General features: G+C 39.8%; 1 protein-coding gene across 1 annotated transcript in view; it reads right to left on the reverse strand.

Moving 5' to 3' along the window:
• The window catches only part of LOC118847029 (myosin-13), a 76964-nt gene that overhangs the window by 42858 nt on the left and 13806 nt on the right, over positions 1-20300 (reverse strand). The window contains exons 6-17 of the mRNA XM_036755662.1: positions 17370-17462; positions 16939-17002; positions 16750-16848; positions 16004-16107; positions 13253-13391; positions 10061-10179; positions 9818-9967; positions 9566-9736; positions 8168-8477; positions 5117-5190; positions 4868-4955; positions 696-813 (exon numbers count right to left, since the gene is read on the reverse strand). Of these exons, the coding sequence (XP_036611557.1) occupies positions 696-813; positions 4868-4955; positions 5117-5190; positions 8168-8477; positions 9566-9736; positions 9818-9967; positions 10061-10179; positions 13253-13391; positions 16004-16107; positions 16750-16848; positions 16939-17002; positions 17370-17462 (1529 nt within the window). The remainder of the gene's footprint in view (positions 1-695; positions 814-4867; positions 4956-5116; positions 5191-8167; positions 8478-9565; positions 9737-9817; positions 9968-10060; positions 10180-13252; positions 13392-16003; positions 16108-16749; positions 16849-16938; positions 17003-17369; positions 17463-20300) is intronic.

Genomic DNA, 20300 nt, shown 5'->3' on the forward strand with positions numbered 1-20300 from the left:
GAATCTTGCTCTCATCAAATTTGGCCTGAGGAGGGAATACCATACATACTCAATTGGGTATCTTACCCCACAGGAAAGAAGAGGGAAGAAGATAAAAAAAGGGGGGGATGATGGAGGGGAGGGCAGATGGGGGTGGAGGTAATAAAAAACAAACACTTTGGAAAGGGGACAGGGTCAAGGGAGAAAATTCAATAAAGGGGGATGGGTTGGGAAGGAGCAAAATATAGTTAGTCTTTCACAACATGAGTATTGTGGAAGGGTTATACATAATGATACACATGTGGCCTATGTTGAATTGCTTGACTTCTTAGGGAGGGTGGGTGGGAAGGGAAGAGGGGAGAGAATTTGGAACTCAAGGTTTTAAAAACAGATGTTCAAAAACAAAAAAAAAGTTTTTGCATGCAACTAGAAAATAAGATACACAGGCAATGGGGCGTAGAAATTTATCTTGCCCTACAAGAAAGAAAGAGAATAGGGGACGGGAGGGGAGTGGGGTGACAGAAGGGAGGGCTGACTGGGGAACAGGGCAACCAGAATATACGTCATCTTGGAGTGGGGGAAGGGTAGAAATGGGGAGAAAATTTGTAATTCAAACTCTTGTGAAAATCAATGCTGAAAACTAAATATGTTAAGTAAATAAATTTAAAACAAAACAAAAAAGAAAAATCATAAGATCAAGGAAAAAGGATGCATACCGTTGTTTAAAGTCTGCATAGAGGATCCTGCTGGGGAATCCTTTCCTGCAAATTCGAATGCCCTCCAACACCCCATTACATCGCAGCTGATGCATGACCAAGTAATGGTCCATCTCACCTGAGAAAACAGAAATAGTTAAGAGACTTGCTTTGGGAAGTATCCGGGAGAAGGATGTGCCAGTAGGCAATTCCTTAGGGTGCTTGGCATTTATTTGAGGAAGCAGAAAGGGAACAAATGAGCATGAGAATAGGAGAAGTAGAGGCTGGCAAGGAAATCCTAGAGCAAGTGACATTTTCTCTCTTCCATTAAGTAGGTTGGGAAAATAGGATCTGTCTGCCTCTCAGACTGAGTCACTCAAATTCAGATTGCAAAGTTCTGCTGGTTTGCTTCTTTTGACAGATGTCTTAATGCTATCTGAGTAGCAAGATTAGAGTTTTCTCATTTTTACTGTTATGAAGCTCAGCAAAATTTGAGCAGGGTTGGGACTGGATCAGATGCATTCTTAAGTTCTATTCACTTAGGCAATCGTCGAAAGTTATCATGAATTCAGTCTCCAGAAGGAGTTGAATTGGGGGTGGGGGAGGGTCTAGGTAGAACCATAACATAAGTTTTCTTAGAGCTAGAAAAAGGAACTTTATCCTCCTCCTCATCTTCCTCATTATTATTATAATAAATTATTCTACTTTTGCAGATGAGAAAAACAAGAGGTGAAATGACTATGAAAATTCACATAGCCAGAGATCGGAGATGAGGTTGCCTTACTCTTTCTCCTATGTCCACATATCCTTCCAGTAGGGATCTCCATTGCTACAATGATAGTGATACAGATAATAGTAGGGTCTCTTATCTAGCTCACTGAATTACCATCAATTAAGCACCAACTATAGGCAAACATACTGTCCTAGGAAGATTTTTAAAAATTGGCTCTTGCCCCGCCCCCCCCCATAATTCTTATAGTCTGGTGGGGAGTAGGGTGTGTGAGGGAGGGACTCCACAAATATGCAATGTAATACAATACAGAATCAGAAAACCACGATATCACAGAAAGTTAGAGCTGCAAGGGAACATGGAGTTCATCTAGTCCAATACTTTTAACACAGAATGGAATATAAGTGCTATGCATGTTTCAAGGAAGCAATGATCATTTCCAGCTGAGGGAATCAAGGAAATCAAGAATAAATCTGGCACATATTAGGTTCTGAATAAATGCTTGTTGATTAATGGATGAATGGATGGGTTCATCTTGCCTGAAAGGTCCTACAGTGAAGCCCTTTTCTGTCCTAGGTTCTAAAATTGAATGGTCACTTTCCAGGTTCCTGTAATTTTTACAACCAAATCCAGAACATAAACTCTCCTTGTTGGCTCCTCTACCTTTTAAAGGATGAATTTATCATCAAGGCAAGTCAGTAAATTGTTAGCTGTTCTACTTTTGGCAGAATGAAAAAACTCTAGCAGATGTATGTATAACTGAAGTCCCTCGTCGTAGTTGTCCCATGCTTCCTTGCCAGGCTTGAGGTCTATTTCTCAAACTCTCAATTTTCCTCTTTCTGTTTGAGTGGTCTGAAGTAAGCTCTGTTGATCATATCAGTTATGTTTTTGCCTTTAATGACCTTTGCTAAATTGCTATCCATCACAATTCCCTACCCTGGTTCGTGGTTTTCCTTTCTGCGAACCTGTCCAGGGCACCAGGTGTCTCAGTTAAGGAACTTTTTCTCCAACAAACCAAGATAGTTCCTTCTCTCTGCCTTTGTGTTGACTATATTCTTCTTAATATTCAACTCACTGTTAGTCCCATGCTATTAATTCTGGTTGGTTTTTTCCCCCAAGGCTACTAGATAATTATCTTCTCTTGCCCTGAACCTTCTCTTCCAACTTTACAATCTATTCCACGCCACTGCCATTTTTAGTCATCTAAGGTTTGCAATCTTGGTGGGCAGCAAATAATTTAATTCATTCCATTAATTATTTAATCAGTCAGTCAGCATACATTCATTGAACACCTAATGTGTATCCAGCACTTTAATAGGTACTGGAGGAGTTGTAAATGTAATGGGCATGCCTCAGTACATGCAAAGAGGAGAAACAAATTTTCTTGTTCTGGGACTTCATTGTTTTGTTGATGTAGCTTCCATCTTTAAAAGGACAAATTGACTCACAGACATAAAGAGAATCTTGCATATCTGTTCAACCTCTACTGTATACGAATGGCTAGTGCCAGCTAAAGATGAGGGAAAGGAAATTGGAGCGGTGAAGAGAGTTGAGAGGCAAGAATTTTGGAACCTTGACAAGCAAAGATGGAAGTGAAGATAAAGAATGATCCATTTGCCCTTAGGGGGAATAGGTATCCATAGCAGGAATTATATTTAGTGAGTAGCAACCTAGAAAGGAGGAATTCATCAGAAGGAAAGGTCATGGGGCAGCTAGGTGGCGCAGTGAGTATAGCACTGGCCCTGGAGTCAAGAGGACCTGAGTTCAAATTTGGCCTCAGACACTTGACACACTTACTAGCTGTGTGACCTTGGGCAAGTCACTTAACCCCATTTGTCCTGCCTTTCCCCCTCCAATAAAAGAAGGAAAGGTCATTCAATACCCTCCAGGTAAGGAAGGCTAGTTTTCTGGATGAGTTCTGCTTTTTCTGTTGGGTTCAATGAAATTTATCTTTTGTTCAATGTTGTGTAACCCCGAGTGCTTTGAGGGGACCTGAACCCTTTTTGGGGGAGAATAAGACAAACTAAATAATGACATTACTAGAGTAATTGGTACTAGAGTACCCATGTCCTTGGGTGGGGGCACAGAGTAGAAAGAATTTGTGAGAATTTCTCTTCCAAGATTGTAGCCAGACTGGTAATGTTAGGGTCTGGGGCTCAGCTCAGTTGATGAGAGAGAGAGAGAGAGAAAGAGACAGACAGACAGACACAGAGAGACAGAGAGGCACAGAGAGACAGAAAGACACACAGAGAGACACAGACACAGAAAGAGACAGAGACAGAAAGAAAGAGACAAAGACAGAGAGACAGATAGACATGAATACAGACAAAGACAGAGAAACACAGATGATAGAGAAAGGGTGAGAGATGCATAAAGTCAGAGATGAATACATAGAGAGACAAAGGGACATACGGGGGGGCCAGGGCAGGTCCATGAAACAACCAGAGAATAATCACAAAGCCAAATAGAAGCAAATGTAGGTGAAATGACCAGAAAAGCCAGGAGACCTAGGTTTTAGCACTCATTACCCCAGTGAAAAGCTATATGACCTTAGTCAAGTCACTTCCCTTCTGGTATAATGTGGGGGAAAGGGAATGGGAGGATTGCTTGGATTGATAATCCAACTGATAAAGACTCCCCCAGCTCTAAACATTCTACATTGATCTCTTCTATTCTATTCTTCTATTCTAATCATGAGTTGTTTTTTTTTTTTTTTGGAGCAGGGAGGGCAAGGCAGTTGGGGTTAAGTGACTTGCCCAAGGTCACATAGCTCATAAATGTCAAGTGTCTGAGGTCGGTTTTGAACTCATGTCCTCCTGACTCCAGGGCCAGTGCTCTATTCACTGTATCACCTAGCTGCTTCCTTCTATTCTAATTAGCACAGGTTTATGGATCAATTCTGAGAGAACACAGAGCAAGAAATGTCTTTTAGCTCTAATAATCTCTGATTCTATGAGTGATACAAGTAGGTAGAGGAAGAGAATGGAAGTGAGGAAATAATAGCTAATAGCTTGCATTTGTATAGTTCTTTAAAGTTTGAAAAATGTTTTACAAGTGTTCCATTTTATCTTCACAACAACCCTGGGAGATTGGTGCTATAATTATCCTTATTTAACAGATGGGGAAACTGAGGCAAACAGAAGTTAAGTGACTTGCCCAAGGTCACACACCTGGTAAATGTCTGAGACAAGATTTGAACTCAGGTCTTCCTGACCTCAGGTTGCACACTCCACCCTTTGTCAATCTAGCTGTCTCATAGGAGAATGATCCCTCTACTTACTATTGGAACTCTTCATGTCTTTTCTATTTTAGTCATCTTTGAAACATAAGTTACTTGAAAGCAGATATTTTTTAGGTCTGACACATTATTTATGCTGGCTGTTTTTTTGCTATTGCCAAATATTTAATGACCTTTTAAAAGTCAGTACCAAATGGCTATCTGTCTAATAGATCGCCTACTTACCAGGAGTCTTTGTCTCATTGGGAATTATACAGCGTACAAAGTGAGGGTGAGTGCTCCTCAGATTCGTCATCAACTTGTTTAAATTCTCCTATAACACAAACCAAATTAAGGAATTTTATCTTTGCAAGATGTTTTTTTTTTTCTACTTCGTGTCAATGAGCATCGAAACAAATGACCAAGTGAGCTAGGGGTGGGGAAGGATTTGTGTGGCAGGGAGAGAGAAATCAAAGGGAAAGGGCAACCACATACCCTAAACACAGCAGATACAGTTTGAAAGGAAGATCCCTTCTTTTTCCCGCCCTTCTTACTGCCTCCAGAGTCACCTTGGAAGAAACAGAGAAATTGGGCCATAGAATGCTTTTCTCAAAAAAGGATGAGATCATCAATTTAAATCTAGAGGGGACCCTTGAGTCTATTTAGATCCCCTCCCTTCCCCGCCAATTTTACATGAGGCCAAGGCCCAGGGTCACATAGCTTATAAGTGCCTCACGTGGTATTTAAACCCAGGTCTTCCTATTGCCTTTGTATACATAAGCAACCCCTCATTTTTAGAATGTATTCCCTCCTTATGTCTACATCTTAGTATACCCAGCTTCTTTATACCCATAAGGTACAGCCTCCCAGCTGAAGTTTTTCTTGCATCCTCCCCACCACTACTCCCTAATTGCTAGTGCTTTCTCCTTCCCCAAATCATCTTGACTTTATTTCACTATGCCTATATATTCTCCTAGTAGAATATAATCACCTAGATGGCAGGGACTATTTTGTTTTTATCTAAATATTCCTAGTATCTAGCACAATGTCTTGCTTAATTGAAATATTAGAAATTATTATAAGGATGGATACCAATAAGTCACATAAAAATGAAAAAAAGATGATTTTCAAAAGGCTCAAATGATAAAGCACATAAGCATGAAAATCTCAGTGCCACAATTATTCTGTTCTTTATACTCATAAGAATCCTAGCTACTTTATTACAAATTCTGAATTAGAGAATGAATTGAGGTTTCTGATTGCAGCCACCAATATACTGAGATTCTAATTTATACTTTTTCTCTGAATCTCCTTTCTTTGACATCTCTTCCAGATTGTACATCCACCCATTTCATCCCCAGCTGTAAAATTTACTTACTACTTCAAAATATTACTTTTCTATGTGAGTGTAAAGAATTCAGATTTTCCACACAAAAATACGATTTTCCAAGGCCTTCTTTGCTCCTGGAAAACTCCCTTTCCAGAAAGACTTGAATTGAAACACCCAGTCAGAGAGGCTCTTGAACCTGCTCCCGTTTTTCCGTAGGGGCTCTTGGACCAGGCTGTAGTGTATTGAGGACTGAACTTGGCAACAGGAAGAACTGGGTTCAAATACCACTTGAGATACTTATAAGCTATGTGACACTGGCAAGTCACTTAATCTTACCAAGTTTGACAAATAGCTAGTAGTTGAGTTTGGCTTGAAAAAAATGTAAGGAAGTATCAGAGTCACAGAATTTCTGAGAATTCTTCACAATGGCACATCTAATAAGTGGTCATACAACCTCTGCTGGAAAGCGTCCAGTGACTGGTAACCCTCAACCTTTCGAGGCAGCCTGTTCCACTTTTGACAATTCCAATCACTCCTCATTCTGACCTCAGGCCTAATTCCTTTTCCACATGACAACCTTTCAAATACCTAAAAATAACTATCATGTCCTCCATAAAGAAGTCTTCTCTTCTCCAGGCTAAGTGCAACTAGTTCTTTCTACTGATCCTTACATGACAAGGGTTCAAGGCCATTCATCACCTTGGTTGCTCTTTTTTGAATACTCTTTTGCTTATCGATGTCCTTCCTAAATGTTGGTGCCCAGAACCAAAAATTGTAACAGAGATGGGGTTTAATCAGGGCAATGTACCATCTTCTCCTTACTCCTGAAAGTTATTTCTCCCTTAATATAGCTGAAGATTGCATTATCGAAAAACAATTGGATGCCATATCACACTGTTGACTTCAATAAAATTCTTAGTTCTTTCCTTTTTCAAACAAACTTCTCTCAAGCCCTGCTTCCTACATTTTGCAAACATGAAGTTGACTTTTTTTTGACACAAGTGTAAGAATTTACATTTATTTTTATAAAAGTTATTAAACATTCAATTGTAGCCAGTATTTCTGGCTTCTCATTATGCTGTTATCCAGTGTTTCAGCTCTCCCTTCTGTCTTTGTATCATCTGCAAATTTGATGAGCTTGCCATCTGTCATTCATAAAAATGATAAACAGCACAGGGTGAAGAACATCCTTGGGGCTATCCACTGGAGACCCTTTGCCAAATTCACATTGATCTATGAGTGACCATCATATAGACATTTGAAGAGTTCTACGTACTCTGAACTGTATTATTTATCATTATCATCTGACCTATGCTTTTCGGTCTCTTCTGCAAGAATTATATGAGATACTTTATTAAATTTCTTATAAAATTAGACTGGAAGTGTAAGTAGGAGCCAGATTTTGAAGCGCCTTACATTGATGCTTCATTGAGGTGTGGAGTTAACTTTAGCTTCTGAAAAGCTTTGCCAGCAAAGTACAAGACCTGATATGATGCTGTTCATATGATGCTGTTCAGGCCTTCAAATATGAGGCCAGCAATCCATAGTTGTCCAAAAATAAGCCTTGATTAACTAAGAACAGTTCATCACTAGAAATTTATCCACCAAGTGAGAAATGATTTTTGGCCACAGAAGACTATTAAGGCATGGAAAGGGTGCTACTTATATCAGTGGAAGGAGAACTAATAATAACGTAACCATAGCTCTTTTGACATATATGAAGCATAACACGGGTACTCAAAAGTAATAAAATTACATTCCTTTAAAAGTATTTTACAAAGAAATTTTCATTTTTCAAAGTCATCGAAATTTCATTCCCCATCTTTATTTGGAATTAGTGAGCTTTTCCTTAGTTTTTGTGATATCCATTCATTTATTCATTCAATAAACATTGATTAATTAGTTAATTAATTAAGGGTGACTGTACACAAAGTACCACACCAGTCAAAGGCAGAATTCCACAAAAACTCCTGTTAATAAAGCCTAAGCTCTGCAGCAAACATCTCTGAAGCCTCTATTGGGTTCCAGTCTGGTAAGGAAGAGGAAGAAGCAAAGGAACAGGAGATACCCACAACAAGTGGGCAAATTGAATTCTAACTAATAGGATGTTTTTGGCCTCTCATTGCTCATGGGCATCTTGGGACTACTAGAGGTTGCTACATGTAAAGATAGCTGAGATTTGACTTCAGAGTTTCCCTGAGGGAAAGAGATCATACCTGATTCTGCACCAGAATAGCTGGAGAAAAGGAAAGAAAGCAACTTTAGTGAGGATTTCTGGTATAGCCCAACCACGGTCTCATTCAGAGGGTCTTTGTTTTTGTCTAGCCAGCCTGCAATGTTGTAGTCCACAGTGCCAGCATAGTGCACGAGGGAGAAATGGGCCTCAGCCTTCCCTTTGGCAGGCTTGGGTTTCTGGAAGTTGTTGGATTTGCCAAGGTGCTGGTCATACAGCTTGTTCTTGAAAGATGCGTCTGTTGCCTTGGGGAACATACATTCTTCTTCCAGGATGGAGAAAATGCCCATTGGCTGAAAGGAAGGCAACAAACATTTGATTTCTCTTTTTCCTCCTTAGAAAGATATATGCATCAGGTACACCAGAGTTGGAGAAGTGAATGAGACAAGAGCTGCTAAATCCCAATTCCAGCAGGAGTCTAGAATGAACCTAACCAGTGCCTATGAGGGAGGTCTACAGTAGCACCAAGAAACTGAAGACCTGAGGCAAAGAGATGATTTTTATTGTTGAGTTCCTTCTAGGTAATAGTTTCTTGTGTTTCTAGAGTGCTTATCTTACAAAATAATATTCTAGTAGCAACCCTGGGAAGTAAGCCCTGCAAGTGTTACTTTCCCCATTTAACAGTTTAAAAGAGGAGGAAATTGCAAGAGGTTGAGCACATTATCTAAGGGTCACATAACAAATCAGCATTAGAATTGGAACTCAAATTCAGCCCTCCTAACTGCTCTTTTCATGATACTCTGATGGCAGCACTATGGCTCCTTAGCCACAGACACTTCCTGTTCTTAGAAAGAGTCATTTAGGTGGTTTTAGAGTGGAAAGGCAATCTTCTCCAGTCTTCTCTCCCCTCTCATCCTGCCCACATTGAACCAGTAAGAGTTACTTTCTAAAGACATAGTATCTTTGAGCCAAATACTAAAGACTACTTTAAGATTTAGAAAATAGGATTTTAAATATCCTCCTTCCCAGATTGTAGCCTCAGTCTGATTCTGTAATTTCCCCCCTCCCACAGCCATGTCCAGTATGAAAGTCTCCTTTACCTTCATTCACTCCTAGCTTTGTGTCATGTCACTTCATCATAGGGCTACTCTTAAGGGTTTTGGACAATCTAGCTGAAAAGGAAATGCCATAGCCTCCCTTGCGAGCATTGAGATATTTCCTATGGGAATGTATGGGTGTCTGAAATTTACTCTGAGCAACAGTGTTTAATTTTCTTTGAACTCGAAGCCATCAACTTGATAATATCTAACATATTAAGAACATATGGAACATGGATTATAGTTACAGCGATTGAATGATAGTCTAGCCAAGGGAGACTGGTGACTGCGCAGGAATAATTAACTCATCCCTTATTCCTTACAGTAAGAGGAGTTTTTCTGACCTTCTCAATGAGCTCAATGCAGGCAGCCAGGTCCATCCCAAAGTCAATGAACTCCCACTCAATGCCTTCCTTCTTGTACTCCTCCTGCTCCAGCACGAACATGTGGTGGTTGAAGAACTGTTGCAGTTTCTCATTGGTGAAGTTGATGCACAGCTGCTCCAGGCTGTTGAACTGAGACAATCAAACACCTTGAGTGAGACTGGAGAAACAAGGAATGCTGCGGTCTGATATATGTGTAATTTGGTTACTCACATCGAAGATCTCAAAGCCAGCAATGTCCAGGACTCCAATGAAGTACTGTCTGGGCTGCTTGGTGTCCAGCTGCTGGTTGATGCGAGCGACCATCCACAGGAACATCTTCTCGTAGACAGCTTTGGCCAGGGCACCCACAGAATTAATTACCTTTAGGAAAGACCACCGAGGGCTCCAAATGAGCTTTTTTATAGCCATAATCAAAATCCTAGAATAGAACTGATTCAAAGCAGCCAAAGTTACCTGCTGGACATTTTGTCCTTTCGTCACAAATTCATTTCCGACTTTCACCCTTGGACAGCACAAACCTTTAAGCATTTCAGCAGAATTCAGACCCATAAGGTATCCAGCTTTATCAGCCACTATGACAGCAGGAGAAATAGGGTTAGTCCCAGTGGTGGCATTCAAATAAAAACAGCTGGTTCTCCATGGAACTGAGTGACTGCTGCTGACATGGCGGATGCAGGCCCTGCCCCCACTAACGACTGCTTTGCTGAACTCAACCTAAAATTAAGTTCTGGTTCTACCAAACCTGTGCAAACCAGCTGAATCCTACCACGGTTAGTCTTGGTGTTCAACTAAGCCTTGGAATTTTCTCTAACTTTTTAGTGTATTATCATACATCACATACACAAACACATGATATATAATTGTAACTTATATCTATAGCACCTTAGGTTGTAACCAAATGCTTTCTGAATAACGCTGTGACATAAATAGCACAAATACAAGAATTAGTGGCTTATCTATGACAACACAGTTGTGAGGATTAAACCCAAGACTCTAAAACTTACTGCTTCTTGAGCAAGAAATTGAAGATCCAAATGGCAAAAGTGTACTTTTTGTCACCACTGCCAATCAAAGGCAAGGGCTTCAGAAAGAAAGGAAGATTTGGAAATTGAAGAGCTGGTTGGGAAGACAGATTCTGAGAATGGGATTTGCCTTTCTGGACTATGGTCTAACACAGAGATGGAGAACCTGCAGCCTGGAGGCCACATGTAGCTTTCTAGGTCCTCGAGTGTGGCCTTTTGACTGAGTCCAAGTTTTACAGAAGAAATCCTTTTATTAAAGGGATTTGTTCTGTGAAGTTTGGATTCAATCAAAAGGCCACAGTCAAGGACCTAGAAGGTCATATATGGCCTCGAGGTCACAGGTTCTTCACCCTGGTCTAACATATGATAATACTAGTAACAACACAGTACCAGGCACTGTGCTAAATAATATCCTATTTGACATAGGAATTAAAACTCTCTGGCTGGGGTTGGAGTGTACCTAACAAAGGTACTTGTAAATCCAAAAGTTTTAAAAATTAAAAGCAGAAAGGGTGGAGAAAATGGCTGATGGGTATTTTTCAGTTCAAAAAGCATTGCTTTAGCACCTACTACATACTAGGTACTGTGCTAAGCACTGGGAAAACAAAGATAAAAATGAAACAGTCCCTAGGCTCGAGGAGCTTAGGTAAAGCGATACGAGATAAAATAAGGATAAATAGAAAACATTAAATTTATTTTTATTCATTTGTAAAGGAGCGCTTACAGCATGAAAAAATCAGGCAAGGCTGCTGGTAGAAGGTAGCTAGACTCATTCCTGAAGGGAGTGAGAAATCCCAAGAACAGAGGAAAGAGAACCTTCTAGGAATAATGGACCAACTGTGCAAAGGCTTAGTGATGGGAGATGTAATGTTGCATACTGAAAACAAAAAATAGGTAGCTTGACTTGAATGTGGAATATGGAGTGGGGCAGGGAGAAGAGAGGAAGGGCAGGGAACGCATAAGGAGACTAGAAAGAGCGTGGCAGCCAGATCATGATAGGTTTTAGTTAGCCTTTTGTCCTAGAAGCACCTGAGAACTATGACAGCTTCTTGAGCAAGGTGAGAACTGCTTTAGGAACATCTACTTGTCAGTCACGAGGAGGGACTGTAGAGGGAAGAGCCTGGAGGGAGGGGGACCAGTTAGGAGGTTATTGCAATAATCTGGCTAAGAGAGAAGAGGACCTATGGTGGGAATAGAAAAAATGGGACAGATGAAAGAGATAGTGAAGATGTAGAATTAACAAGACTTGGCAACTGATTAGATAGGAGAGGTGAGAGGGAAGAATAGAGTGTATGTTTGTGACTAGAAAAATGGTGGTGTCCTCAACTGAAAAAAAAAGAATATTTGGAGCATGATATCATACTGGGGGGAGTTGGACTGTATCTTTTCTCACCTCCAATCCCCTTCTCCTCCAAAATTATCTACAGTCAGAGGGAATGGAGGGGTTAGCTTCAGTTGCTTCCTAACCTCCAGTCCTCTCCAACCCTTGATACTCAACTATCCCCTTCCACCACAATATGAACCAGGCTTCCTTCCTTCTTTTTTTTTCCTTCTTCCATCAATAAAGATTTATTAATATTAAAAATTGAACTAGACTTATAATTTATTAGATATAGAGAACTCTCAGGGGAGAAATTCCCTTTATCAATGCATATCTATAACTCTTTTGCAATTTAGTCTCAGAGAGTTACACTGACAATGTCTTCAAGGGAGAGATATGAACTCAAGTCTTCCCGATGCTGAGGCCAGCAGTCTAGTTACTACACCATATTGTCTTTCATATAAATAATTCATGAATATATAACAAAATAACATTAATAAGTATTGTTTCCTTGCCTCCTACCTTCTTCCTGCCCTTGTCCCTTCCCCCTTCACTCCATGAGAGTTAGAATGGAAGTAGAAGTTAAGGATAGGAACCAAGCATCTCGTTCAATTTAGGGCTCAAAGTTAGGATTTAGCTAATGTTAACTAAGGATCTCTTCCCTCTTGCAACTAGGTGATTAAGAAACCACAGAATACTAGAGCTAAAAGAGATCTTGCAGATACAATAGTCCATCTTTATTTTACAGAGGAGAAAACCGAAGTGGAGAGAAATTATCCATGATTTTCCATGGTCACAGGATCAGTTAAGAAACTCTTTTTCAACTCTAGATGTCACCTATGAAAACTCCATCCCATTCCATTCTATTAAAATTATGTGGGTCAGTCATTCAGTTGGTAAACATTTATTAACTGTCTACTATGGGCCAGGCTCTGTCTTCACTATAAGAAGAGCTTATATTTTAAAAATCCTAGCTTAAAAATGTGAGGCAGAAATAATTTTTCTTTGCTTTCATAAGTCCTACAGTCAAAAAGATTTTTGGATTTCTTATACATGCATAATACATATATACATACATATATGTGTATATATCTCCTATATATAGTATATGATTTCTTTAGATAATAAGAACCCCTTTATGCATAATTATGATTTAATTTGATCAAAATTCTGAGTCTATGCGTTTTTCAAGAACATAGTAGACACTTAAAGCAAGGCACACTTCTTGTAGTCTTGTTGATTTATGAACTCATTTCTAGAGTGAGGACCATTTGATCTCATGGTCTGGTCCAATGGCTTTACCTTCAGTACCATCGGGCTCTGCCTGCTCTTCTCGCTGCTTCTGCTTGAACTTCATGTTCCCATAATGCATCACAGCCCCTGTCAGCTTGTAGATTCCAATTTTCTCTTCTGAGCTAAAGCCCAGGATGTCTATGGCATTCTGAGGGTAAGAAGGATCATATTCCTCATGGGTCACGGAGGTTCAAAAACATCTCTTCTCTAGCAAAGACCTTGACTTTGCTTTTGGTTTAGGAGGTAGGGAACGTGTGTATGTTTGCACAGCTATGTACTAGAGTAGGGACAGGGGTAGGCTAGTGTTTTTACAATCAGCTCAATGGGAAAACTGTACATGTGACAGATTTTTAAGGTTAATCTGCATACGAACATGTTATCCACCACTTTCTTACATCTAGACAGCTACCAAAACAGGAACTCAAATCCTTGTCTGTAGTTTACCTGTTTTCTGAGTAAATTCTAATAATGAAAATTCAAGAAGAGATTCTAGAGCTGACTTCAGCACACCATGGGTTGGGGATTTAAACATTTGCTCTTTTGAGGTTTCTTGGCAGGATCAGGGGAAGAACTTTTGAATTTTTTTAGTGTAAAGCGGTCTGGGATCTTCTCTCTCCAATTGTGCCCATTTATTGTTTATGAATTTGTTTTCTGGCTGCTGCGAGGACTGAGAACCACTGAAGGCTCTGATCTCATGGGCTGTAAAGAGGAAGATAATTCAAGAGTGGCCTGGCTTAATTTTAAAGAGGTAGTGATTCCTAACCATTTTGGACTCTGGGCATCACAGAAGCATAGAATGTTAGAGTTGAAGGAGACTTTAAAGATCATCCCAGGGGTTTTAAACCTTATTGCACCAGAAGCCCCTTTAGCAGCTTGGTGAAGTCCATGGACCCCTTTTCAGAATAATTTCTTAAATGCATAAACTAAAATACATAGGAAAAAATACAAAGGAAACAAATCATATTGAAATACAGTTACCAAAATATTTTTTAAAAACCAAGTTTATGGACTTTAGGTGAAGAACTCCTGAATTAGAATCCAGTCCTCTCAATTAGCAATTAATAAGTTGAGACCCAGAACGATTAAGAAACTTAAGCACATAGGTAGCAAGGGACCAAGCTGAAATTTGAATCCAGGTCTTCTGATTCTTAGTGGAAAGTTTTCTTGCCACTGAACCACAGCTACTTCCCATCCTCACCTAGGTAGTAAATGTCAGAGCTAGGATTTGAATTTGTCTATAGACTTCAAACCTTGTGCTGTTTCCACTAGGTGAACACCATTGAGTCCCATCTCCCCATTTTACAGAGGAAGTAAACGAGCATGTTGTGCCTGTTAGTTTGGTTTTGCAACCATCTCCATTTCCCCAGCAACACAGCCTTCTTAATGACAAACGTGTATTTAAAAATTAAAATTAATTTGCTTTCCTGAGTTTTCAACTTTCTTTAAGATAGAGGTTCTATGGTGTGTCATAAGAGGAAGAATGGACATGAGACTACAGAGTAATGCTCCTATGTCTAGGCTGGGATTTTTTCTAGGCATACCCCAACTTGGAAGACACGGCCTAGCTATGTGCATCTATAGCTTTCATGGGAGGGAGCAGATCATTGATAAAATTTTCACATGCTGAAGAACCAGAGGCCTGATTTCTCTGGTATAGGAGGCTGTGTACCTAAAAAGGAGTCAGTGAGGAAATCTGGAGATCTGGGAAAATGAGAAAAAAGGTAATGTTAGTAAGGAGGTGAATGCAGATTGTAAGTAAGGATTAGAGACTGCAGGGTAAAGCACTGAGAGTCAAGAGATCTGAATTCAAATTTCAACTCTGCCTCTCATCTTGATTTTGTGACCTGAGATGGGTAACTCAAACTTCTCAGGCCGTTGTTTCTTCATCTGTCAAATGAGGTTAAAAGTAACACCTGTCATTTCTACTACTGTCAAGTCTGAAAACAAATGACCAGAGTTAACTGTGGTTGCAATTACTTGTCTGAGCGCTATGATATTTTTTCAGAGTTAACTATGATTGTAAGAACCTGTGTGAGCTCTTTGTTATTTTCAGAGTTAACAGCAGTTACATAATCTCTGTGACTTTTTGGTCATTTGTTTTTAGACTTGACAGTATGGTCTCAGAAGTGGGATTTTGCTATATCAGAGTTTATCCAGAGGGTGAGCACAAAGGATTGTTGTTATGCCAGTCTCAGAGCATAGCTTGCTTGCTAGACCTTAGCTCTGGAAAATGGGGTCCTCCTAATAGTAAAAGAAGAGGAGTAAAAAGAGAGGGGATCCTGATAGTTGTTAGGGAAGCTGTTAAAATCAAATGAGATAATGGCTGTGAAAGTAATTTTAAAAATATAACACACTTAAAAGCATAAACACAAGGAATTTTACTTTTTGCTTGAAGGTCACAGAGCAGAGCTAAAGTCCATTTTATAGGGTTTACTGTGTTTTCTATGTTGGGGTGGTTTCTAAATGGAATCACACCAGCCTGGGAGCCCTGACATCTGAGTTCCAGATCTGACTCTTACTTTCTAGTTGTGTGACTACAAGTCAATCTGTTATTTATTACTTACCATGTAGAGGAAGTGGTCAAGTTACCTTCCCCTCTAGATTTCAGTTTCTTCATTTATAACAAATTAGAGGTTTTTAATTGCTTTCAAAGGTCCCTACAAGCTCTAAATCTGATACGAATTTTCTATAACTAGAAAATCCCTGCTTCCTTCTAATTCTAACATTCTATGTTTTTTTCCTAAAAAATAAAATACTTACATCTGTGGCCAACAGCTCTTCACCGTCATTGATGCTTGCCACTGTGAGCTCTCCCTGACTCACAAAGGGAAAGTCATAGGGGTTGGTTGAAATGAGAAGCAGGTCTGTGAAGCAGAATAGTTCCCCTTAGAATCACGCATAACAGCAATGTGAAAAGAAAGAATTTAAAAAACAAGGACTGAACACTGTAATCTTCATGACCATGTTTAAGCCTGAAGAAGATATGGAAAAATGTATTTCTCTACTTCATTTACAAAGATATGAAGAATATTACATATACTGTCAGTCTTGGTTGACATATTTGCTAGTTCTGTTGAAGTGCTTTGTCATCTTTTTTATTTTTTGTTACAGTGGGTGGCTCACTGGATATGAATGAAATGAAGGTGACATAAGGTGATTTGTATCTAATGGCAGACATCTCTAGCATGGGAAAGGGAGGGAAAAAAGAAATTTACATGATAAATTTGTTGTATATTTGGAGGGAATAGTAAGTTGTATATGGTAGATTTGTAGTTTCATGTGTAATCATCATTTTTTATTGTACTGTGTTAGGAAAATGCTTGTTTTGTTCCATGAATTGAAAATGAAATTAAAAAAAAAGAAATGAAGGTGATATAAAAAACAAAATATATCAATAAAATTGATTTTAAAAAAGAATCACGTGTAGGTAACTCTAATAGTACTTTCCTTATCCAACAAGCATTTATGGGCCTAGAAGCGAAGAATGAGCATTCCTAGGTACTTACCAATGAGCTCTGGCTTCTTATTGGACATGATTTGGTAAAAAATGTGATAGCTTCTCTCACTGGACAGCTGAAATGTCACTCTGGATTTTTCCAAGAGATCTGAAAGAATAAAAGAAAAAGCTGATGGTCAGAATCCTGTGCGAATCCAATGCAGTGAAAGTAAGATGTCCAGGGTGCACCTAAACTCACAGGTTTCAATGTCAGCAGAGGCCAGTTTTCCTGTGGCTCCAAAGTGAATCCTAATGAATTTCCCCTGTTTAGCAAAAAAGATACTGGATTACTATAATAGATATATAGTAGAGATTGCACAAAGGCTAAAGAAGCTGTATCTGAAATTCTGGCTTGGGATATTGGGAACCTCGGATTTATTCATCGAGTTAAAATATTAATTTGACGGTGTTTCTTCACTGGACCTGAAACCTTTCTTTGATTAGTAATGAGGTTATGAAATGCGCCCAAGGGCACATGAGCTGGGAAATGTTGGACTAAGTTGTTTTTCTCTTTCTCTGCACCTACACTGAACAAACATCTCTCAGTACCACAGATGGAGCTCCAGGCTAGAATTTAGGTGTATTTGCAAAGCATTTAGGAATCAAGTAGTAATAAGAAAATTATCTTACAAAGCGTGAAGAATTGTCATTTCTCACAGTCTTGGCATTTCCAAAGGCTTCCAGAAGGGGATTTGCCTGGATGATTTGATCTTCCAAGTTTCCCTAATAATAATGGGAACAGAAAACAGCAACAGCAACTCTGACTTTATTTCTGATTCAGTAACAAGCCCTTAGTAACTTAAGAGGGTGGATAAGTAAACTTGTGGAGAAGGTAAATTTGGGGTCCAATTTAGTGCCTGTTTCAGACAGAAGTCTAAAGTAATTAACTTTACCTGACTTGCTTGTTACTATACTGATCTCTCTGTTTTCTGTCCTTGTATTGATCAATGCCCATAGCCTGGGCAGGCTCAGAGAAAAATGTGACCCCTAGAATCCTAAAGATCCCGGCAGCTAAACTGTACAGCAGATAGAGGGAGTGGAGTCAGGGGAGACAAGTTGAGAGCCAACTTCAGACACATGCTAGCTGTGTGACCCTGGGCAAGGCATTCAACCTCTGTGTGCCTCAATTTCCTCAACCACAAAATGCAGATAATAATAGCACCTACCTCCCAGGGTTGTAGAGAGGATGACACATAAAGAGTTTTGCACAGTGGCTGGCATGCAGTAAGTGCTATTAAAGCATTTCCCTTCTTGGCTTAGTGGTGCTGTTGACCCCAATAGCACCCACATATCCCAATTTCAGAGGTTTTTTAGAGCTGGAGAAGGCCTTGGAACCCTAGTCCAATTTCTTCGTGTTATAGTTGAAGAAACAAAGATCCAGAGAATTAGAGTGACTTAAGGTTAAGGTCCTATAGCTACTTAATGGTAGAGCCCAGGGTTTCTGCCTGCAAATCCAAAACTCTCTCTTTTACACTGCCCTGCTCAGCTTGGTAAAGTTTTCTTTTCCTAACTTTTTTTTTTGCTGTCCAAACATCAAAAACCTTTAATTATTAAATTTGGGAGAGACCTTAGATATCATGCTTTCTGCCCAAGTTCTTGTTGCTTTATCACCCATCACCTGCATGTTCAGTCCTTCAGGAACTGTAACCAATCCAGCCCCTGAATAAGGGCAATACATCGATTCTTAGGTATATAGTTCAAAATGTCAGCTTCATGGTGCTCTCTAAACTTGCATCTCAATTCTAGATCCTACACTATTGCTTTGTTCCTTGGGACCAACTCCCTACTTTGTAACCTGTTCTAGTAATTCAGTTCTTTCTTATTTTCTGTATTGGATTCCATGCCTTGGTTTCCTGTCCATCACTAGTTCCTCCAGTCCTCCCATGCACTGGAGCCCTGCCATAGAGCACCAGTTCTTGTGATCCAAGGTCATCCCTCCTCCCTATGGCCATAACTCCTTTATAACCAATCAGGAGGCCTATCTGACTTCTGGTTATTAAATGCTGCCAGGATCTTCCAGGGCTAGGCTGAGACATTTGCTTGTCACCCACTGCCTGACCTTCCTAATCTGAAAGGTTTATACTTCCTCCAATTGTCTCCTGAGTCAACATGGTATTATAGAAATAGAGTTAGACTTACAAAAGACCAGCTTTTATATCCTGGATCTAGTCTTGAGACCCTTGACAAGCCTTGGTTTCTTTATCTTCACAATGGGAATAGGGACACATGTTCTATCTATTTCTGAAGAAAGTATTTTATTAACTTTCAAATGCTGTATGGAAATATGAAATATTTTCTGGATTTCATACCCCATCTTTGTGAGTATGGCCTATGCTAGGATAGCTAATTAAGGCCCTAAATGTAACTCTTTCATTGGCTCTGAATTATAGGAGGTTTTAATAGTTCACTTCATTTCAAGAAGCTCCCTTTAAGATTCACATAAACATTTGCTTATATAAACATTCCATTAACACGTCGTACATGTGTATCCAACCACAGCTATAAAACATATAGAATATAAGCTCCTTGGAAGTAAGAATAGTTTCACATTTGTCTTTGCATTTCCAAGGCCTACCACAACATCTGGCACAGTAGGTGTGTAATCAATCAATCAACCAATAAATGCACCAATCAGGTAAATACCTCGTACTTTTCAGGCACCGTGCTAAGTGCTGGGATACAAAAAGAAGTGTTGCCAGTATCATACAGGCCCAGGCTATGTGCCAAGAAGACCAATGAGGGGTGGGGGGGGGAAAGATTGAAAGAGCTCAAAGTGAGGGTGTAAAAGCACTGAGAGGAAACAGCAACATGTTTCCTCACCAATTAAAACACAATGAAACTGAAAGAAGAGATTGAAAAATTAGGAACAGAAAGAAGCGAAAAAGAACGTTTTGACCATGGTATCTCTGTTCGTGGACATGGTGCTATAATATCAGCACCCTGATTCAAAAGGCTTGGAAGCCCTCCCTGTGGGGACCTCCACTGGCTCATATTAAAGTCAAAGCCAGAGGCAGCCATAGCCCTTCCTTGTTAGACCCACACAGGTAGATCTCCGTAAAAAAGTCTGGGGCTTATTGTCCACTCCTCCACCTAGTGGCTTCAGAAGTGTATGCATTGTGCTGTTTCCATAAAGGGGTGTGTATCAGCAAGGCAGTAATCACAATATAGATGGTAATTGTCAAAGTGCCTATGCGGTTCTGTATCGCAAAATATACGAGACTCCCCACATAGAAGGTTGAAGAAGTAAACCATTTATTCAGACACCAGATAATCAGATCCCCAAACCAATAAGTCTACAACATCATAGCAGAAAACCATTCCATCCCACAACCTTCCACCCCCTACTGGGAACCTTGCCACCAACAGGTAAACTTACAGCACAGATATTACAAGTCTGCTCTTTTCCCCTCAGCTCTAACTGTCGTAACTGCTCCCTCAGCATTTCCTATGACACACAATTTCCTTTTCCTCTCAGCAAGCTCTTCCTACCACTAGTGACTTAGGCTTCCTGTGATATAAGCATTTCCAGCCTCCCTGTTGCCTGTGCATTGATTTTAAAAC

This window comes from Trichosurus vulpecula, chromosome 4, assembly GCF_011100635.1.
Source record: "Trichosurus vulpecula isolate mTriVul1 chromosome 4, mTriVul1.pri, whole genome shotgun sequence".
NCBI lineage: Eukaryota > Metazoa > Chordata > Mammalia > Diprotodontia > Phalangeridae > Trichosurus > Trichosurus vulpecula.